The sequence below is a fragment of the Rhamphochromis longiceps genome, linkage group LG10, assembly GCF_057381845.1.
Source record: "Rhamphochromis longiceps isolate RC_006_pf linkage group LG10, R_longiceps_female_GT1.1, whole genome shotgun sequence".
NCBI lineage: Eukaryota > Metazoa > Chordata > Actinopteri > Cichliformes > Cichlidae > Rhamphochromis > Rhamphochromis longiceps.
In genome coordinates this window covers 12,155,308-12,177,357 of record NC_140566.1, presented here as the reverse complement: position 1 = coordinate 12,177,357, position 22,050 = coordinate 12,155,308, and the positions used below count along the sequence as shown (strand labels likewise).

At 38.2% G+C, this 22,050-nt stretch overlaps 1 protein-coding gene across 2 annotated transcripts; it reads right to left on the bottom strand.

The window, feature by feature from the left end:
- Positions 1–275: 275 nt before the first annotated feature.
- On the bottom strand, positions 276–16,889 carry kif4 (kinesin family member 4). Of its 2 annotated transcripts, none has more exons than XM_085420183.1 (31): positions 16,673–16,889; positions 15,754–15,898; positions 15,512–15,626; positions 15,139–15,329; positions 14,967–15,056; positions 14,683–14,849; positions 13,176–13,270; positions 12,916–13,035; positions 11,845–12,020; positions 11,652–11,713; positions 11,407–11,539; positions 11,167–11,225; positions 10,886–10,991; positions 10,522–10,629; positions 10,201–10,377; positions 9,834–9,937; positions 9,597–9,741; positions 8,381–8,491; positions 8,155–8,238; positions 7,914–8,027; positions 7,663–7,818; positions 6,442–6,539; positions 5,110–5,239; positions 4,806–4,976; positions 4,600–4,719; positions 4,409–4,486; positions 3,599–3,700; positions 3,353–3,520; positions 3,023–3,148; positions 2,292–2,399; positions 276–1,050 (listed from the first exon to the last, which is right to left on the bottom strand). In XM_085420183.1, the coding sequence occupies exons 2-31, from the start codon at positions 15,874–15,876 to the stop codon at positions 862–864; spliced, it is 3,726 nt and encodes a 1,241-aa protein (XP_085276309.1). In that variant the 5' UTR covers positions 15,877–15,898; positions 16,673–16,889; the 3' UTR covers positions 276–861. The 2 variants fall into 2 exon arrangements, with proteins under 2 accessions (XP_085276309.1, XP_085276310.1); XM_085420184.1 differs by having other exon boundaries at positions 3,035–3,148.
- Between the last annotated feature and the right edge of the window lie 5,161 nt (positions 16,890–22,050).

Here is a 22,050-nt window from a genome sequence, read left to right as displayed (position 1 = left end):
CAAATCTAAAAGCCTCGTCCTTTGTATACTTAAAGGATTCATTGTTCATGCCTGTGTATCACAGTACATGTTTTTGTACAACCCCCCATGACCATATGAGATCTGACCAGGAGTTGCTTTGATGAACCAGTTAAACAAACAAACCTAAGATTGCTCTCAGCTGAGGCACTCGGATGTGTAGACTGGAGAAAAGCAACAACAAAACCTGACATCACAATGTTTTCATGCAATACATGACTTGGCATCTTGATAAGTGCTTATTCTCCACCTGAGAATTTGATTTGGAAGAATTTAATACATTCAGTACTCACACTGCTCAGCCGGGACATGATGTACATTTTCCAAAAGCATCATCAACTGAATACTGTTTTCCTGGTGAAACATTTATTTCATCTATCATTTACACTAATTTAACCTACACAACAACAAAACAAATCAGAAGTTCCACATTAATCCTACCAGAAGGATTCAAATAAATTATCTTTCAGTTACAAAAGAAAAAACATCAATTTGCTTTAAAAAAAAGAAAAAGAATAGACTTCAAAACTTTATTCAGCAGATAGTACGCAGTAAAAAGGACTCAAATTTAATCCATAAGATGTTGTTATGCACCTGTAGTGACAACCGGTTTAATGTGTTAGAAAAGTGAGTTTATTATCATTTGGGGGGATAAATGAGTCATGTACAGTTTGATCGTGTCATTGTGAATCATTGAGTGCTATTCACAGTTCTTTGATCAGCATCTACTGAAACTGAAGTGTCAATAGCTACTTTCAAGTAACACGTTAGTCACATATAAACAGAAAGACTTAAACGCACGGACAACATTCATCTAAAAAACATTGACAGCTAGTGTCCAGATTAGGACTCCTCTCTGATTGGAGTGCATCCCGAGAAAAAACTGTTCTGGAAACTCGTCAGGAGTCGTTTCTTCTTCTTGAGGAAGCTGACTGTTGTTTTGTCCTCTTCATCATCGTTGTCCTCCTGCTCTTCCTCTGCCACCTTCAAGTCTGCGGTGGTGTGTCCCATATCTCCAATTTCTTTTAGCACCTAAAATAGTAAATGAGCACAACACTGTTAGCTGGTTATGCAACATGCAAGACATAAACAGTCTAAGTTTACTCTCGATTTTAAGTGTCAGGATGTAAAAAAAAAAAAAAAAAAGTCTTCTTACTTAAATACAACCTCAGATGAACAACACCCAGTCATTTAACAAAGACAAAGAAAATCCAGAAGCCGTTTGTGGAAAACTGCAAAAATGCATCCCATGATTCAACAGTTTATAGAACCACCTTCTTTCCTAAATGACCTTATTAGCCTCTCACATCGTAGGTCCCCTCCTTTTTTGCTGATATGCTGCGTTTGGTTTTCTCCAAACGTGGTGCTGTGTATCATCACCAAACATCTCCACTTTGGTCGTGTCTGACCACAGGACATTGTTGCAGAAGTCCTGTGGTTTGTTCAGACAAAACTCTGTAAAGCTAAACTGTGATGCTGTGCTCTATTTAGAGAGAAGACACAAACAAGCCACACTGTTTTTTCTTCCTTTTCATTTAGCTGAAGCTGGTAGAGTATGAAGTAGCTCTGGGTTTTTTTTAGTAGTTCCTCTGAGCACTGCACAGTCTTACTGTGGGATGGATTTGCTGGCACGTCCACTCCTGAGAAGACTGGCAACTGCCTTGAATATTTTCCAGGACTTCAGGTTGACCTTGTGACCCTTTCCAGATTGATGGGCAGCAACAATTGTTCTCCAAGATCATTGATGACGTCTCTCCTGCGTGTGCTAGCATACACCTGAATGACCAGAGCTGCAAACTGCCTAAACGTCTGCTTTCAGAGGAGCTCTCACCTACTGATAATCCAATAATCAACTGAATTTGATTATCAGCACCTGGATGCTACTTACACTCTTAATTCCTCTGGAAACTGTACAGGTGCACTTTTCACAAAAAACTTTGGCATTTTGACATTGCTAAAAAAACAAAACAAAACAAAAAACCCCCAATAAGGTGCAGTATCCCACGTGTTCATCTCTCGTTGTACTTAAATCATTTAGACCCTCACAAGGATCAGATCCTCCCCCCCTTATCTTGATACTTAAAATCTTAGAACTGATGATTTATACGACTGTAGCAGTTTTTTCTCGCTGCAATTCTATATTTCTACAGTTGAGTTGCCTCATTGAATGAGAAAACTAATGTTAACTAATGTAACTGAGAAATATGTTTACATTCACTCACACGCAGCCTTGGTACAAAGTCCTGTGCATGCCAGTCAACTCTTGTTCTTACCTTTTTTGTGGGAGTGCAAGACGGCGGCTTGAAGAACGTATTGTTGCCTGGACTGGAATCCTGAAGAGATAGAGAGTCTCGGGAAGTGCTTTCTGTGGAGCTTGCATCCTGAAATAATGAACAGTCCCAAATTCAGAACAATGCTCACTGATAGAAATATGCTGGGCAGTGAAAGCCAGACCTGACTACACAGAAACACACCTCTTAGGCTAACATTCACTTCAGTTCTGAGTCTTATTTTCACTTCTTAGGTTTTCAATCATTTTCATTATGAAACAACATGTTTATTGTATAATACACACTATAAAAATCCATCCCAGAAGCGTGCAGGAAATGGCCTGAAATTAAACTGACAACCAAACACTGTGGGGATCCAGTTTTACTCTTTCACTGCATTAAAAAAAAAATACATGTTGTTTCTAGTACATCAGGCCAGACTTCGGTGGCTGATCTCTAAACTCTTTGTGATGCAATTAATGAGTAAAACTGGAGCCCTGCAGCATATGAGCTTTTATTCTCTTCTAAAGCAGTTAGTAAAAGTTCATTTTAAGCACATTTTTCATACATGAAACTGGTGTGAAATCTGATTCTTATATATTTCTACCCCAAAAGCTAAGAGTGACTGCTATGCTTGTGCAACTCTAAATCTGCACGGAAATCTTACATCTACACCAACAACCCATTATTTATCCCAAATTAAGAACAGGGAGCAAGAATGAGGAAAAACCTGCCTCAGCGGGCACCTGGTTATCCATATTTCGACACTTCTCGTGATCACATTGGCAGTTCTCCCCACATGTCATCTTCCCTTTGCGGCACCTGCACTGCTTGTTGCTGCAGCGACCTTTACACGCACACTAAAAGAAGAGAAACCAGGTTCATAGGCCTTCTATCCTGATGCAAACAGTTTCATTTCTGTTTTGGTCTGAAATATGTGACATTTTCAAAGAAATGACATGATGATAAGATGCACATGATTTGTTTTCACTGTGGACAGTCTGTTTCTATAAGATCAAGGAGTTCAATTCAAAAAAAGTGCCAGACTCCTCTTCCCGTCTTACCCCGGTTTGTTTCGGTTTCTTTGAGACTCTGCGTCCTCTCTCCTGTTTCTCAGGTCGCCACTCTTCCGTTTCCTCCTCGTTTTCGTCCTCGCTGGGTGACATCAGCTCTTCGATGTTGATGGTCGCATTCAGCTGCGCTTTAGCTGTGGTAAAGCGCCTTGATTTAGGCTACAGAGAAAGCACCATGTTATGTTCAAATAATCATAAATTGAAGCTACTTCAAGTAAATCTGCAAGAAAAACTTACCTTTGGAGGGACGTACTCAAACGAATCATCTGGGTTGTTTTCTTTGTTGATTTTAGGCACAAGGATTTTCTTCTCACTTGCCAGGTGCACCATTGAGAGTTTCTGCAGACACGGGCAGGTTTAGGTTAGTCATATAACTTAGGTGAAGAGAATTGCAATGCTTTTTTTTGCTTTTCACTATTCAAACCTGCACTGCAGAACTTTTATTTCTTCCTTCTGGCAGTGAGTGAAATTACACAAATACTTTCTTTATGACAGGGTTTCTTTTCATCTAGGCAAACACTTTTTTTCAACATTTCCAGCATACAGGTAGTAACTGTAGTCTACTCTGTCTCCACTGCAGCACTTAGCGCCCTCGTCAATAACAATCAAAGACTAGTATGATGCAAAATATGTAGAGATAAGGACATAATCAGGATTGCATGAACGTCTTTAGGGGGGCCTTAAATAATTCCACTTAATTTTATTTATAAAACACCAAAACAACAGTCACCTCAATGCGCTTTATATTGTAAGGAAAAACCCAACCATAGTAGAGAGAAAACCCGAGTAATCAGAAATTTCCCTTTTGAGCAAGCACTTGGCAACAGTGGGAAAGAAAAACTCCCTTTTTAACAGAAAGAAACCTCTGGCAGAGCCAGGCTCAGGGAGGGGCCGCCATCTGCTGCAATTGATTGCTTTAAAAAATTAATAAGAGAAAACACTCAGACTGCCATACTTAACTGGCTGAACAACTGGCTAGTCATGACAACAGAAATATAATGACATTGGAGGGAAAAAAAGAACAACAACAACAAAAAACACCATTACCCGTCTGTACTCTTCATTCTGCTCCACCAGTTTCTGGTTCTGCTCGCTTAATTCCCGTAGCTTTTCAAGCTCTTCCTCCTATAATGATATTACAACATAAGCTCTGGGCACAACTCTGCATTAATTAATTAAAACAAAGAAAGCTAAAGTTAATTAAACCACAAACGGCTGTAAAATCTGTCCAGACAAACCTGAACATTGAGGCGCTGCAGGAGCTCCTTCTCCTTTGAACTCTCCTTGATGGTGAAGTTTGTTTCGTCTGAATCTTCACCGATAGGTTTGTTCTGAAGCTGGTTAAGGAGGTAAAGAACCTGAAGAAACAAGGTAGAAAGGTAAATATATGGAGCTGCGACAGGTCAATATTTTTGAGTCTAAAGCGAGCCCATCTATGAAGCACCTTCTCTTGATGCCTCTGCTCGAGTTCAACCAGCTGCTGCTGGTGCTCCATGTCCATGGTGGACATGACATTTCTCTCTTCAGCCAGCATCTTCCTTAAGTCTTGTGCATTTGCCTTTTCCTGTGTCACCTCGCTCTCTAGCTTGGCATGGGCTGTTTTAGCAGAAACCAACTTAAAAAAGAAAAAAATATTAGATTTTCTTTTCTAAAACCAAACACCATTAAGTGATTTGACTATTGTACAATTAAACAATTCAGTTATGGTCATGGAATATATGCATGCATTCTCATTTCATTTTATCTACCTCTGACATCAGGACCTTGAGGGCACACTTGGTCTCAACTATACTGGTGATGTTGTCTATGCGTTGCTTAAAACGTCCCTCGCTGTCTGCAGCGAGAACTTTCTGCTGCAGGTCCGCTATCTGGGCATTCCTGTGAAGGTGCAAATCACTCTGCAGATCTTATAAAACCTTTAACGTGTAGCATATACGCACAAAACAAACGCAAACAGCATTTTAGTCCAAATAAAACAAGCTTGTACATAGCTTCGTTAGCAGGATTTTGCTAATACAGCGGACCTTTTAGCTTGAGTACAGAACCTTTGGCCACAAGTGCAGCATGTGTGATCGTTTGTTCTGGAAAAACAGCCTAAAAGAAAAATGAAGATACCGACTGTGGCTGAGAAACCAGAGAGAACCAAGTTACTGGTTGTTGACAACATTTACACGACTGACCTTCGCTATTTGCATGAACCAAGAAAAAGAAGTATATTAAACGTTTGCGAATTTATTGCAATATTAAAATGATAAAGTGACAGCTCACACATGTTGCATTTAAGTACAGTTATTACTAAAATTGCAACAACTGTACTTAAATGCAACATCAGATGTTTCTTTGCAGCTCTGAACCCTTGGTTTGGTGTAAGTTTGGCATAAACTGGACTCCAAACTTATCTTTTGCTAAAAGCTTGAGAGGCTTCAAGGAAAATCGAAAAACAAACAAACAAACAAAAAAAACCCCTGAAATAATCAGTGAACAAATTCAGGGTTTTTTGTTTGGTTTTTTTTTAAAACCGCTATTACTTATTACAGAGAGCATCTTAGAAATAGACAATAGAGTTTTTTTCACATATAAAGGGGGGAAAAAAGGGCTGCTTGAAATAGTCATTAAATCACACAAACAGTTTGGACCACAGACAGTAAAAAATATGGATGTACTTTCAGGTTGGAAAAATTCAGCCAATGGGCAAGTGCCTAAAACCTGCATTCTTTGTGAAGGCCATCAGGTGGCAGTAGTTGCAATTAGGCACATAGGCTTTTGGTCCTATAGAAGTCTATGAGAAATCAGCTTTCTGGCCTCACCTCTGTAAACACTTTGCTGCTAGGTTTATGTCCTCAGTTACTAACGACTTCTCAATCACAGGTCATTAGCCACTACAATGCTTTCAGACCCACCCCTCCTCGTCACTTTTGTAACCAAGATGACAGCAGCAGAGACGCTCATCTAAGTGGCCTCGAAACAGAATGAAGCCAGTGGAACTTATCAAACCAAAGGAAATGTCATGGCAGCTAGGTATTATACTGTCTGGTTTTGACAGACTGAGGTGTCTTGTTTGGCTGGTTTTCATGACTCACCTGAGGCCAATTTCTGTCTCCAGGTTCTCCACCTGTTTCGTCAGAGGGGTTTCCAGCGCCCCCTGGCTCTCCAGTTCAGATATGATCAGTGTCCGACGCTGCATGGAGAGATGACATAAAGTAAATGATTTAACCACATTTCTCTGCATCCATGTCACTTTAACTATTTTATTTAAAAAAGAAAACACTTAATTAGATTTATAGACAAACTCTGCTTTAATGGTCCCCAGAGGAATGTTTATAATTATAGCCAATCAGAGTTCACTGATAGATGATGGCTGTCTCTGCTGTAGCAGAGATGTTTACAGAGTTGCTATTAAAACTAAGAGTTAAGCAAGTTGGTTTTGCATTTAACTCATGTAAATAAGTCACTGTGAATGGATCCAAAATGGACACGATGAGCTGGAAAATAACCACATCTAAATTGGATCTGGTCCTCATCCGGTCTGAATCTGTGGTTCTCATCTGTTCAGATGAGTTCAGTCTTTGAATTTCACACATTGTACCTTTCAAAATATTGTTTAACATCATTTAAAGGCCGATTTATTGAATGCTGCCTGCTGCAGTCTGAATTTAAAAGGTCACAAACATATTTAAGAATCATTCAGCTTCATCTGGAAGATCTCAACTGTGACAGACATTTTTCCATCATTGTGAGCGATTACAACACAACAAATGGTTGATTATTGATCAGCGTGTTACATGTTTAAACACTTACACAGCTCTGTTTCTATCTAGAGAAACAGAGTTAGACACTAAAGATTTTATCCTGAGGCGATTATAAATATACAGTGTAATGACAACTGTCTCTGTCCTTCTATCACTCATTTATTATTCAACTGCTCATGTTACTTAAAAAAAACTTTAGCAAACAAACGGCAAGCTAACGTGTTCTTGAGATTTCAGCGTGTGTAAAAATGTAAACTTCTGTAGCTTAATTGGCTCCACTCTGATCTTTGATAGCCACTTTGTGAATGAGGATATTAAACTGTGTCAGACAGCTGGTTCAGGTGTAGCCAGAGGGCAGAGTCAGAGAGAAACACCAAAGTTTGCAAAAGAAAGCCCGTCAAAGAGTCCGTTTCCACAGTAACCAGCTTAGATCTTAAACCCAGCTAATCCCAGGGTTATCAAACTCAGTGTTGTTAGCCAAACCTGGCACTGAAACAGGGCCTTGCTGCATGTTTCGTTTTCTATAACAACTGTACAGATGTGTCAGCTCACCCTGATTTTGGGAGCCGGCCTCTCCCCAGCCTCCAGCTGCTGTTTGAGGTGGTTGATCTCCTGAGCCAAAACCTTCCTGTCCTCCAGAAGATCATTGAGATGGCGCCGGGCCTCCTCCGTGCTAACCATCACCTCCACCTCGTTGAGAAACCATGTCTGATGACAGAAAAGGAAAACGGTTCATATTGTGAAACTTTAAGTCCGAGTTATCTCCAACACAAAATATTTGACCATTTCTCAAGTTTTTCTACCTTCACTCTCGCAGCTGCTCCCTCCATGCCTTTGTTCTGGGCATCTTTGCGCTTCTCTGCTACCTCACTTCTCTTCTGTAGAGCATCTTTTAATCTCTTGTTTGCAGCTGCAGCCTTTAAGCAAAAAAAAGAGCACCTCATAAACAGCTACAAACCTTTTCCAGTGATTCTTCAACCCTATGAACACAAAAATTTCAAATGGTAAAAAACAAACAAACTGTGCAACAGTGAATGGCCACACCTCTTCGGTTTTACGACGCAGGACGTTGGCTTGTTTCTGAAAATCTCTCTCCAGTTTAAGCAGCTCATACTGCCGTTTACGATCCTGCAAAAAAAATACAAAATAAACGGATTACAGAAGTCAAAGAACCTCCAGAATAAACAGGTTTTTGACAAGAAAAGGCTAGAGAGTGCAACAACTGAAGTCATCCCTCTTATGTCTCCATAAGAGTCTTATCTCTACTCACCTTCTCCTTCAGCTGCAGTACCTCCCTGTCCTTTTTGTTCTTCCACTGCCTGAATTTCTCAGAGTCCTCTCTCATCTGCCGCATTAGCTGTGTACGTTGGGTCTTCATAGCCTGTGAGAACACAGCGACATTTGAAACTTGTGTCTGTAGTTACTCAAACGCTTTAAAGAAAAACAAAGCTCAGAGTACACGCGATGACGCCATGTGACAAAAGGTTTCTGTACTGCATGCTCACAAAGTGCCATATAATGCAGAAGAGAAATATGTTACTGAACAAAGATAATAGATAAACTATTACATCAATTACGGAGGCTGCTTGATGATCCAAAAATGACTCATCAGTTACATGGTGGCTCTCATCACATTGACTTAATTAGTTTCTGACTATAAAAACAATATCTGAAAACTCTGCCAGAGATTTTTAATATAAACAAAAACTATAATTGTCTGATATGGAGATACGATCACAGGCTCTCGTGTGTGATCTGCAGACAAATCAGCTGCAGGCAGCAGTTAATGATCCTTCCAAAGGTTCACAACTTGTGATCTTGTTACAATTTTAGCTTTCACTAGACAGAAAGAGAGCCTTTGTTCATCAAGACTTGTCATCATGGCTGAAGCCAAATAAACTGTTTGTTAGTTTGCGATTTTATGAAGGAAAAAGTAATTAAAAAAAATAAAAATAAAAAATAAAAAAAAAATAAAAAAAGCTGCTCTAAAGTATTTCTCCCATTAAAAATAGCCAACACAAAAACGGTAAAGAAGGAGATCAAATTTTTTAAAACGAAAAGAAAGAGGTAAATATGACATAAAGCAATTCTAAACCTAAAATAAAAGCATGTATTGTATAACAGGCCAGTTGAGATTTGGATTGGTATCACAAGAACTTTGTAATGAAAACGAATCTAAAGAGATTTTAAAAAAAAAAAAAAAAAAAAAAAAAAAAAAAAAAAAAAAAAAATCAACCATCTTGTTTTCATAATCCCCTAAAGCCAAAAAGCACAATTAGAAATAAGATTTAACTAATAGCCCAGCCCTACACCCTGCTTTTACAGGACTCAGTGTTAGATTAAGCATCTCAGCTGTGGTTTATATCACAATTCCCAACTGTGTTGTTTTGTCTCATACTTCAATTTAAAGATCAGTTTAAAAAACAAAACAAAACCCATGCCACACAAAATATTCAACACACCATTAAAGGAAAATAAACCGTTACCTGTATTTCCTCCATGAGCTTGCTAACTTTCTGAACAGACGACTCTTTGAGTTTCAACAGTTTGGACTGCTCGAGAAGTTTCTTCTTCATGTCTACCAGCTGGCTCTCAAGCTCCTGCAGTCTCTTCCTCCGTTGCTCGCTGAGCCTGGGCGAGGATGGTGGAGTCAAGTCAGGTCAAGTATAAGAACCTGCACGTATATTACAACAAGCACCAAAACAAAGAAAGGGCTTTCCTACTTAGCCTGGTTGGTGTCTTTCTTTGCAGACTGAAGGGCCAAAACGAGTTCCTCTTTCTCCTTCTGCAGTGAATCCACAGCAGACTGTAGAGTTTGTACATTTTTCTGGAAGAGAGTCCGAAAGATTAAAATGTGTCTACCGTTTCATGATATTTTGAAATATGGCTTACACGTATTTGCACTACACTTTGAGATCTGTGTATGTGACAGCCTCTACTAATAAAACCATTTAGAATTTGTTATTCAAGTGGAAACGTCTGCAAAGTTTAAAAATGCCAATAATAAACTGTGACTTGGCAGTCAATAACACCTCGCTTAAACTTGTCTACTGTAGTGAGATGACAGTTAAGTGACTCTGTAATGCTGACCTGGTGCTCAGATTGCATCGGCTCCAGCTGGCTGTCATTTTGGCACATTTTTTTAACAAATGCTTCTTTCAGGCTTAAGACTTTGTTAAGCTCAATCAGCTCCTTGGAGAGCTGGGCTTGCCGCAATGCATGATGGGCTGTGAAGGCTTCTGGGGAGTCCTTTAGGGCAGTGGCATCCTATTTGGAGAGTATTAGAGTTGGAAAACATCTAAAATTACATCTGGTTCAGTCTTCAGTCACGTTAGTTTGGCCAAGATAAAAGAAATGTGATGCTCCGCTACTCGTGGAAGATACGTTAAGAAAACAAAACTGAAAACATACTGATGGGGATCCCTCTGGTGAACATTTATTGCCATTCCCAGACACTTCAGGTAAATCCTCTTCTGCAGCCACTGCATCAATGGAGGCGGCGATGCCCGCACTCTCATTCTGACAAAGCAAACAAGGAGTAAACCATAACATTCAAGAAGAATATTCAAATTTAATAGTGGAAAAATTGAAGAATTGCAAAATAGTTTAATAACACAGCAGCAAAAGAAAGTTGTCATCAAATTTATTTAACCCATTTCTTTCTATATTTAACATCAGGCAAAGCTCTCTATTTAAAAAAGAAGCACCAATTTACTCTATTATTACTTGACTTATATTTCTTTGACTGGATTGTAATGTAAGAAGACATCCATACTTTGAGCTCCAAGATGATGTTTTGCAGATTCTTCATCACTTCAACATTCTCCTTGAGCTCCTGGTCCTCCAGCGTTTTCATCACTTTCTCCAGATCTACAGTACATCTGAAAAACCATCGGACATCAATGTGACTCAGTGGATTTGTTGACAAGCTGAAATCCTGAGTCAAATTAAAAAATGAAACTGCTTTTTGTAGGAACAGATTTCAGCACAGCTACTGTTAAAGCTTTTTGAGACCTCTTCTAAAGCTTTGCTGGCTTTTTGCTTTAGCAAACTCACGCTGCATGGTGCCGCAGTTGCTCCAGCTTGCTTTGCATTTTCTCATTTGCTTGCTCTGTCTACAAAATAAAACAAACAGCATATAAAAACTATGATGATGCAAAACAGTGGAAATGTAAGAAAGAAACTAAGGTCAAAAGATCAACTGTAAATAATTTGCAACTGTTTTTGTTCGTGTCAAATCCAATCCTTTTGTTTTCATAAGCAGTAATAACAGGATGCTGCTGTGACCAGGCTCACCATAATGATCTTCTCAAACATGTGGGCCGTCTGTCCAGCTGCCTCACTCAGCTCTCTGCTCAGTTTATTGTTCTCATCCCGCAGAGCGCGGTTTCGTTCCAGCAGTTTAGTCACGTTCTCTGCACTCTCTGACCTGCAACAGGGGCAACTATTATGGCCTTTTGCTTTATAGGTGATGTTTATCCTGGCTGCATTTATTTGGCATCCTCTTTGAACCCTGAGGTTTACTGAGAAAGCTGTCTTACCCAGAGAGCACCGGAGCTACTCCTCCACGTGCATGAAGTAGCATCACCTGCAGCTCTTGGACCTACACCAGGGTACCATTGAAAACATTTGGAACATGCTTTAATCTTTTTCAAACTAAACCACTCAATGAAAAACTGCAACACTAGTAATTTGAGTGCTGATGATAATGAGGGCCAACACCCATTTTTGCACCTGTTGTTTCAAGCGGTTCATTTCTGCAGCTCTGGGGTCGATGTTGACAACTGGTTTATTTTTAATCTTGCGAGCTCTGTCAGCATATCGCAGCGTGTTGATGGTTTCCTCCATGTTGGAGTCTGCAGGACTGACGCAAGCAATCATCAAAGTGTGGCTGTTGCCTCCCAGAGAATCTGAGGACAAACACACATATACATGTATACGTTTACAGGGGTGCAGTTAAGTTCTACAATGCATTGTTACCACTTTGAACACCCGTAGCTTTTCTCCCTCAAATAAATAAAAACCTAAGCTTAATGCGAATCCTGTTCAAGGAGTCTGAAGATGTTTCAGTTTTTCATGGTAATGGAAGTGAAACAAGCAGGAAAAAAGAAAATACCACATACTACAAGCCCTACCATAGAAAGGCATAATGTTTGTGTCTGCTGAAAGTAGAAGCGGGCCTATGTGACAACATCTTATGATCATCTCAGTCATACAGGTCTTTCTGAAAGTAGAATGGCAGCCTCCACTTGCTGTTCAAACCTTGTTTGCAGAATGCAGCCATTCAGAACATAGCTGGCTTAAAGGCCTCATATGAAAGGGACCTTAAAAGTCTTGTTTCAGACAGTGGAAGAATCGAGGAATCACACCAAAGTCTGGTATAAGCTAAATAAGAATGATTTAAAATGGAATTATCGACTCCAGCAGAGTCCACAAATACAACTTTAAAGGAATCAGGACAAAATATATGACAGATTTAAAATGTTTTAATAAAATTGGTTTTGCTAGAGAATATAATGAGCAAAACAAAGAAACACTTAAAGAAAAAGAAAAGGGCAGCACATATCCAGTTTAACTCAAATTTAATTCATGTTTGTGAATTATGAGTCTTATTTCTTGCATGTTTCTTCAAATTCAAGATTAAAGGTAAATAAAAGCATCACCAATCCTGGACTCCAGGCATCTAAGCCTTCTGAAAACCTAAATAAAACCCTGACTGACTTTGAAAATCCTCACAGTGAGAATGTATCCATGTCTGACCTAATGACCATAATGTAACATCTGGCCATCTACATCAAAGCTTACCTTGCAGCAGGCGGGTGAGCTTAGAGTCTCTGTAAGGAACAAAGGTGTTTTTCTTGCTTTCATCCCCCAAAGCACTGATCACATTTCCCAAAGACAAAAGGCCACGATTGATGCTGATACCTGCACATAAATATGGACGGCATGACCAGAAGTACTGTTATTAAACACAGAAATGTAGCTTAATACACCTTACATAGCAGCACATGTCTCCGTGATAATCGCACATTAAAGGCTTACAACTTTTAACTGATCTTGGTTACCTTCCTTTAAACGATCTCCTTCTGCTTTGGTTTTTTTTTGTCTCTCGGATCCAGCCAGATCCACAAGATGCAACTTTGAAACAACTGAATCAGCCCTGAAACAAAGGATTGTACAAATATTCAGACTGCAGTAGGCAATATTTTGGAAATGCCTGTTGGGTGTTGTAGAATGAGGACGTGCACAAACACACTAACCCAGTTTAAGGGAAAATATTATAGTAGCTTACAAAAGAGAAACACTGAAATTCTGGGCCCACCCTCTGTGTAAATCAACAATTTAGCTGATACAATGTATCTAAAAAGTATTCACAGCGCTTCACTTGTTCCACATTTTGTCATGTTACAGTCTTATTCGAACATGGATTCATTTTTCACCTCAAAATTCAACAAACAAACACCTTATAATGACATTAAAAAACAAGAATATTTGCTGTTAGTTTTAGGTTGTGGTGGTGCCTTCTGTGGTCCTTTTGGTGTTGCTGAGCTGGTGAGTGGATTAGGTTGTTGTTGTTTTTTTTTTAAAGAACGGACTAGATTGTTGATTCAGCAACTTCATACATTTTCTCTCTTTGTCTGATGTATTCACTATGTTTTTATCAGGCTAATTTAGTCGTCTGTTTCATTTGTTCTATTTTGAAACTTAAACACTTTAGCGGCTACCTTTTGTGTAGTTTGCAATATTTGCCTTTTATTTATCTGAAAAAGTCTCATGTTCCTTAAGTACATCTACCCTGTTGAACTTATTATGGGAAATAAATATTTAAATAAAAACAAGCTGCTGATTATTTCACATTTTACTTGTGAGCAACGGCACATTTAAATCTTACAAATATAGTTATTTGGCTTATATCGTGATAGATATCGTTATCGCCTGAAATGAAAAAAACATATCGTGATATGAAAAAATCTCATATTGCCAAGCTCTATGAAAAACCAACAAATGCAAGTTCAACAATTGGAATCAACTCCAGATCTTTTATCTGCCTAATCTCTTAATGAGGCAACAAGCAACACCCGGTCATGAAGCAGCTTGTCCAGTTTCTTTTGACACTTTGACAGTGGGGCATTATGTACAAAAACAACTTTAATTCCTAAGCAGTTCATACAGTTCTTTCATAATACCCCTTGAAATAGAACCAAATGCCTCATGTTGAGGATTACATTAAAAAAACAAACAAAAAAACAACAACAACCTGCTGTGGTGATGTACAAAGGCAAAATAACAGAAACATAGTGTCCAAAGCCGGTTCCAGTAAATCAAAGATTGACAATATAATAACAACCCAAGGCAAAGTTTTTACTGGACAAATGTTAAATTAAAACTGTAACATTTAGAGCAATTCTATAACAAATACCCATAACAGGAATATGAAAATGTACAGAATTCAAATGACTGTCACCTTATATCTGAGCACTGTGAGCAGGTATTCTGTGTCTATATCAGAAAAAAATGTTTGGACAATAAGATGAAACATGTTTTATCAAGGAAAAAGGGAGCCAAACTGACTTATCTGTCCCTCTGCGCTGTTCCAGTGTGATGGTGAAGATAGCATGGGAACGTGAAGAGGCAGCGTTCATGGCTGTGGAGCCCACGGTACGAGCAGAGTTTCCAAGCTCCAGACAGCTCACCATTTCAGGGGCAGAAAATACCTGCTTCTCAGTTAAGCCGACAATCTGGAAAGCAGGACATTTTTAATAAAAGTTCAACTAAAGATGGAGAAAAATGCACATATGTGGTTCAGGTGGGCTGTCAAAAAATTTGAATTTGCTTTTAACATACGAGTCACTCACCTTGATGCCTTCTTTAGGATCTTCCCGAATGCTGATAGCAGGTTTGTCTTTGGATGAACACAGCAAGTCTAATATTTCTTCATTATAAATCTACAATCAAAAGAAAACCTTAACTACTTTACTTTATAGGGCTATTGTACATACACACCACAAACCAAAAACATTCACCAACCTCCAGGTAAGACACTGCCAGACAGAATTCACAGTCTGTCCTTTGCTCCTTTTCTGCAAAGATGCACCTGATAACTCGAGGAATGACTCCAACAGATGGCTCGTTTTCTTGAGCCGTTGTATAGGTTCCTCCCATCGAAAAGGTCTTTCCAGATCCCGTCTGTCCATAGGCAAGAACTGTGGCATGGTAGCCTACAGTAACAATAACATCACATGATGGATGGAGCATAATTAGCTGCAAAATTATTCAATAGATTTAAAGGAATACAAAAAATAAACACAGCTATTTTATTTTTCGAGCCTACATAATCACGTCTCAGGAAGAAGATTAAATCTTAAGACATTCACTTAAAAAGCATCAAGTTAAAAGCTACCTTTGAAAAGCCCAGACAATAAAGGGGAAACCGCTGTACTGAAGACTTCTTCTTGTTCAGCAGTGGGCTCAAATACATAATCATAAGTGAATGCCTTCTCTGTGCCAACAATCACCTGAAACCAAACAAACATGCAGCAGTTTTTACACACAACATGCAATGTAAGTACAAAACGAAAACACAGTGTAGTTTGATTTTGATATATTGTGAGGCATGCCTGTAAAAGAAAGGCAGTTGAGCACCTGTGGCTCCCCAGGGACGAAAGTGAGGCAGGACTGACATCCCTCGTTGATTTCTTTTGGTACTAGTGGGCGACATCGTAAGGCAACTCGCACCGGAATGACCTTCTCATCCTCGTTTGTCATGATGCAATATTCCAATGAATAACTGCAAAACAACAAAATGAAGGGATTACCAAAAAAAGCTGGGCACTGATGTGATTAAAAGGCATGTTACTATATATTTGCAGAACAAATATGTTTAAAAAAAACTTTATAATTTATACAAAATAAAAAAAAGTTCTGAGTACTCAATATTAAGGCAGGTGGTGTAATAGGGACTCCCTGTATGTTCAAATATAAGACTTTACTTTTGCTAGACAATTTGACAGACCAAAAAAACGTCCTAGAAATAAAATAGAAATCTCTTCTGATAGTTTACGGTTACACACTTTATATGGCTGAGTGTCAAACATTTATGCGGTTGTCTTTTTTTACATAAGTGCTTATTTGTGAAAATGACTTAATAAAACAATGGGTGGTGTCAGTATCTAAAAAAATTGCTCCATTATTGACTTCCTATGTTGCGACTCCGTGATCAGTCTCTGTGCACCACAGCTTTCAGCCCTTCTGGAGATTAATCGGAACAAAACAGAGCTGTGCAATGACTCCCTGTCCTGGTGGAAATCTACCATTTTCCACGGAGGGGGTTGTATCGTTGACGATAAATTTTAACTGTTTGTCTGGAGGACACAAACAGCAGCCATACTTTAAGTCCACTCGAGCAATTCACATTTCATAGTTAGCGGTGCTACTTTTCCAGAACAGAAAGCACTACCAAAAATGCATCAAGATGACTGTTAATTAGCTCAGCTGAAACCAGCGACAGCTTAACCGTAGCTAACTAGCGGGAGTTATCAGCAAACATTGACATTAACGTTACCTTCACACGTTTCCTCCAGAGCCAGTGTTTAATTAAGTATAGCGAAAACTACATTCGTTGGTTCTGCCTGATAGACGCTCTCAAATAAACATTAAGCCTTAAATATATCAAATTATTAACGCTAACTTCCTCGACTTTTTAAATTTTACTCAAGTCAGGTCCCTAAGAGGAGTTGTTACTGCCCGCCACTTTCAAACACTCAGCTCCGCCTCCTGTTTCTTCTTCTACTTGTAATTTTACTGCAGAGTCAATGCAGAAACGCAACGCTACCGACCTCTACAGGATAAACGGAAGAGTACAGCGTTAGTACGTTGTTCTGTGTTATCCGTTACACCCTTTCTCCTCAATGTTTCTGAACTTCGAAATATACTTGAAGGTGCGATTAGTAAATGAAATCCCTACTTGATATTTAAATAGCCATACTAAAAAAGTAATTAACCACAGACACAGTGAGGAAAGCACTAGAGTTTTACTGTCCAGGCAACAACACGAAACTCAGTAGCTAAGGTAGAGATGCCAGGATTAATAAACACAAATAAATAAATGAACAAAAGAATGAAAGCGCAAGAGGGGACTATTTGTTTTTTCAAAAAGACAGGAGGAATATAAGGAGAGATGGGTGAGTGACATAACGCCCCACTCGATGAGATGAGTTTTTCAGCCTACAATGGAGAAATGGGGGAGTGACTCTTGTCTGCTGGCTGGAAGAGAAAGGTCATTACGCTGGGAGCCAGAGGGGGAAAACAGCTGAGTCCAGATAAAACGATGATGACAAGGTTTCTGCAGGGAAGACAGAGCTAAGCTGACAATAAGAGCAGCAGAAACTGGGGCACAGATTCACATTGCATTTATGTGTTTCTGATAATATGCAGTAACGTATCATTTTATGACAGTAACCAGTCCAACCAAACACATCAAGGAAATTTATTGAATGAATGGGACAAGTGAGCACATAATTGGACCATATGCAAACTTTGACCTCTGTCAATACTTGGAACTCCTTGGGAGAAGCATAAGCGCCAATAGAGCTTATCCTCACCAGCCAACACAGATGTCTGACTCAGCCCCACCCCTCCTCTGACTGAAGCTCTTGACCTCATATCACATTTTTGCAGTGTGATTAAATGAAATATAATAACACATATCAACCACGGGCATGTCCTATATTCATCCTAAGAATTAGCCACTATCCTGCCATTTCTAAAACCCTACAGTTACGACACACTGACAGTGCTATGAAATAGAGGTATTTTGCAATTGCTCACCATTAAGTGATTGTTTTGCTATTGAGTCGTTTGTCACAATATGTTGAAGGAGATTTGAGAACCAATGAATCCTTACTATTGATTTAAAAAACCAGAAAACCCTGGTGTTGCCCCTATACCTAACTCCATACTTATGTGAATCATGTTCATCATCATGTCTCCTCTCAGCTGTGATCTCAGAGGCAAGTGAGTCCTGCTGCTGTGGGAAATTCCACCACAAGGCGTAATAACAACATGCCAGACAGTCCCAGCTCCCAGGAATAGAGCAGACAGTAAATGAATGGAACAAAACAGCCTAATCTTTCCATTTATATTCACATAATGATTAGTGCAGATACATGTATTTTTCTTAAAAAGGTAAAACTGCAGAGCCAGTGATAAATTCTCTCAGTGTGGGGGTTACTTAAAGCCATCACGACCTTGACAACAGTACACGCACTTAGACTGCAGCTAGAAGGGGAGGAAATTCAGCCTGCTTCCCCCTTTCCTGTTGCAGCTTCAAAAGATAATCTGGACGTGGTGGATTGCATTGCAATGACATCACCCGTGCCTCAGTTCCAATGGTTACACGAACAGGGTTTCAAAGAGAATACAGTCTGCTCAGCTGCACTAAGCTATGTGTACATACCAGCTTCATGCTCTACTGAGCTAAAAGCCCCATAATGGTGTTTGCCATTAACCACGGAAAGTTTAACATATGATCAAACTCATTTCTGTTTCACAAAAATGTATTAATAATTAAAAATATGCTAAATATCTGTTGAGTTGAGTAAACTTGAACAATTGCCTACAGAAATAAATCACTGAGATGTCAGCGAGATTAACTGACTGTGTAGAGGTCCATGTGACAATAAGTGAAATTATATGTTGCCACATAAGAAAACACAAGACAATTTTTACTTGCTTCATTTATTGTGTAATACAATAAATGCAGGCATCTGCATTTTTTTTTTTACTATTATTTTTCTTTTAAAACAATTTTTTACAACTGTTTTGTCTGCGCACTTCACATCATTTTTGAGTGCTTTCAGGAACCTGCATAGATACAAAATGTGAGTATATAATATGACTACATTTATATCCAATGTTAGGGTTACATGTTTTTCCCCATAAAAGGGACAACAGAAAAAACTAGCAAGCAATTCAGCCAAGCAGGAAAATGGAAGCTTAGAACACTTAAAACCTGCAGTGCTCTGCACAAGAAAGCCTGTTTGGAGGCGAAAGCCGGAAAGGGATCAGTCAACAGCACAGCCAACAATAATTAGTTGTACATTTTCAAAGAGGTTTGAAGCCTTATGCTGAGTCAGTCATGAGGCACTTTATGGGAGCGGTGTCTGTAGGTTACTGCTCTGATAAACAGAAATATGTCTGAACTTGACAGCCAAGGAGGTGAAGCCAAATCAAGGAAAATACTGTCAATGATAATATAAGTATAAGCATACTAATACTTTGGGCATAGGCAGCATTACAGAAATTGACATAAATTTTTTGGCTCTGGAAGAACCGAGGATGCTGTTGGGTTGCTACACTGGCATTGAACTGATGCTGACAGTAATATTTAAGGATGATATACTGATGTTTAATTTAAGCACATATGAAAATATTGTACTGTGTAATTATTCTTTTTCAGTGCTTTTGTCGTTACAGTTGGACTCTAAGGAACTTGACTGAATTTTGAGATTTATTTGCCATAAAAAACAAATAAAAAGACACACAACAAGCAAAGTTATATATGAATTTAGCTGATAATATTACTTAAATTATTTTTTTAAACTTTCTGTAGATACTATAATAATATTGTTTTGATTATTTTTCTTTTTTTGTTGACCATGGTTACAATAAAGTTCCTTAGAGTTTACTGATAACACAGCAACAGCAATTGATATTGGGGAATATGCCAGTGGAGTACTTATAGATTAAAAAACAGCCTTTGACACTGTTGAACATAAATGATTATTTTAAAACATACAGATGTATGGACATAAAAAACATGTGAGAGAATGTGAAATGCCAAACAGTCGAGGGTTAAGGCATGACACCTGGTTAAGAGAGTGTTAGTACCCGTAGCCATGTTTTGTAAAATGACAATGTTGTCGTTAGCTCTGAATATAGCAAAAATAGTTATCTTATAGGCATAGTATTATCATAGTGTTATTATAGTATTATGTGTTTAGTAGCACAAAAAAGGAACAAAGACTGAGTAACTTTAGTTTGATGTTGCCCCTCTGCTGTCTGTTCTCATATTTAGCAGACGACAGTTAGCTGTGTTGAACCTGCAAAACATCATCTTGGAGCTCAAAGTATGGATTTCATCTTATATCACAATCCAGCACAAAAAAATATAAGTCAAGTAATAATGTCACCAAATGACTATATAATGTTAAGGATAGCAAATGTCAAACTAGATGTTGCTGCTTATGTAAGTGAAAAAAACACAGAAAAACACCTTAATCTGTAAGAAACTGCTTTCAGCAGCACCGTTTCCAGCAAAAAAAAAGAAGAAAGAAAATGCTTTGGTAAGCCCACTGTAACACAGAACAAACAGCTGACAGAAAAAAAAGTCATTGGCTGCTGGAAAGTTAATCAGCTAAAAAGCCTAATATTGTTCTCGGGGTCTGATGGGACCCAAATCAGAGCTAAATTTAGCTCTGATGTGGCACAGATGTATCCAAGTAAATTTGTTTTTCTGCTTTCATTCAACTTCACGTTTGTTGAATATTGACATTTGGTAAAGATGACAACTGTTAACTTTTTAAAAAAATTGCATTCATGTATTGTCTGGACATGGTTATTTTAGAATATAATTGATAATTAATTGCACTATTTCTGGGTTTTTGTGGGGTTTTTTTTGTGGGGGTTTATTTTGTACATTTTAACTATTCAGAGTTAGAAAGTTGGCCAAATTGTAATTTTGTTTGAGTCCCTCAAATAGAAATTGTTTTGCCATATAAATTTAGTAATTCAGCTTTGGTTAAAACTGAAATTGATACACTTAAATTTAAAAGATTCTAAAAACTGTTGTTTATTCTGTTTGGGTAAATGATAATACAACACATATAAAATGGAATTAAATAAATTTATACTGACAAACATACATCTTTTTCTCCTTTTATCAAACACATCTTTTGTTCAAATTAATAACAAACAACTTAAAACTGGGGGGTTCCTCATGGATCTGTATTAGGACCATTCTTGTTCATTTTATGCATTAATGACATTGTGTAATTTCCAGATCACTACAAACAATATTATTTGCAGATGACACCAAACTTCTATGTTGTGATAATAATTTGGAACAACTTCTGAATGCACTGGGGAAAGAGTTAAGTAAATTAAAGATGAACATTTTAATTTAATGACCTGGTTGAGCTTAAAACTGTCCAAACGCACAAATATAAAGAATTTGTTTCAAGTTAGACAAAAACATCACGTAGTATCATAAAACTATATATTTAATAAACAGGCTGTAAGAACCTATGGTAAATATTTCAGTATTACAGTCAAGAGACTAAAACTGCGGAATAACTGCACAGAGGAAACAAAAACTTGCATGTCACTGCCTATGTTCACACAGCTGTATAAAAACAAAAAACAAAGAATATGAGGAAGAGCTGGCTTGGTAAATAAGTGGTTTGACTTCTCTGTTTTGCTGAGTTCTCACTGTGGTCATAATGATATTACTGTCGCCTGTTATTATTGTTATGTTCACATATCTATGAGAATGTTATATTTTTGTTCATTTTTGCATCATGGAGTAGGTGTTGATAAGACCTACACACAGGCAAAGCCCAAAATGCTGACTTTAATTAATTTGATCACATCTAAATTTTGCATGTAATTTCTTTACAAAGTACATTGTAAAACAAATGTAATTGAATCTGGTCAAAGCATCTAGTTAAAAATTTGGTTTTTTGACTCTGGTTCAAAGCAGCAAATGGTCTAAATAATACTTGTCTTAAATATGACAGACATCAGTGATCCCCCTTCAAATGAAAGTGAACCTAATGGCAGGTGTATTTGTGTAGCTGACTGCAAGTATTTTGAATATACGGGAGTGAAGGTGCTAATTTCACTGTCTACATCCTTTATCAGAGCCCGTAGAAAAGAAGATGT

What these genes read in the sequence shown, in the direction of transcription:
- kif4 (XM_085420183.1), bottom strand. Translation starts at nt 15,876, where the DNA reads ATGACAAACGAGGATGAGAAGGTCATTCCGGTGCGAGTTGCCTTACGA. An exon ending in TCAAGGTCCTGATGTCAGAG is followed by an intron (nt 4,977 to 5,109) that starts GTAGATAAAATG and finishes TTCTTTTTTAAG; the next exon opens with TTGGTTTCTGCTAAAACAGC. An exon ending in CTTGCACTCCCACAAAAAAG is followed by an intron (nt 1,051 to 2,291) that starts GTAAGAACAAGA and finishes TTACTATTTTAG; the next exon opens with GTGCTAAAAGAAATTGGAGA.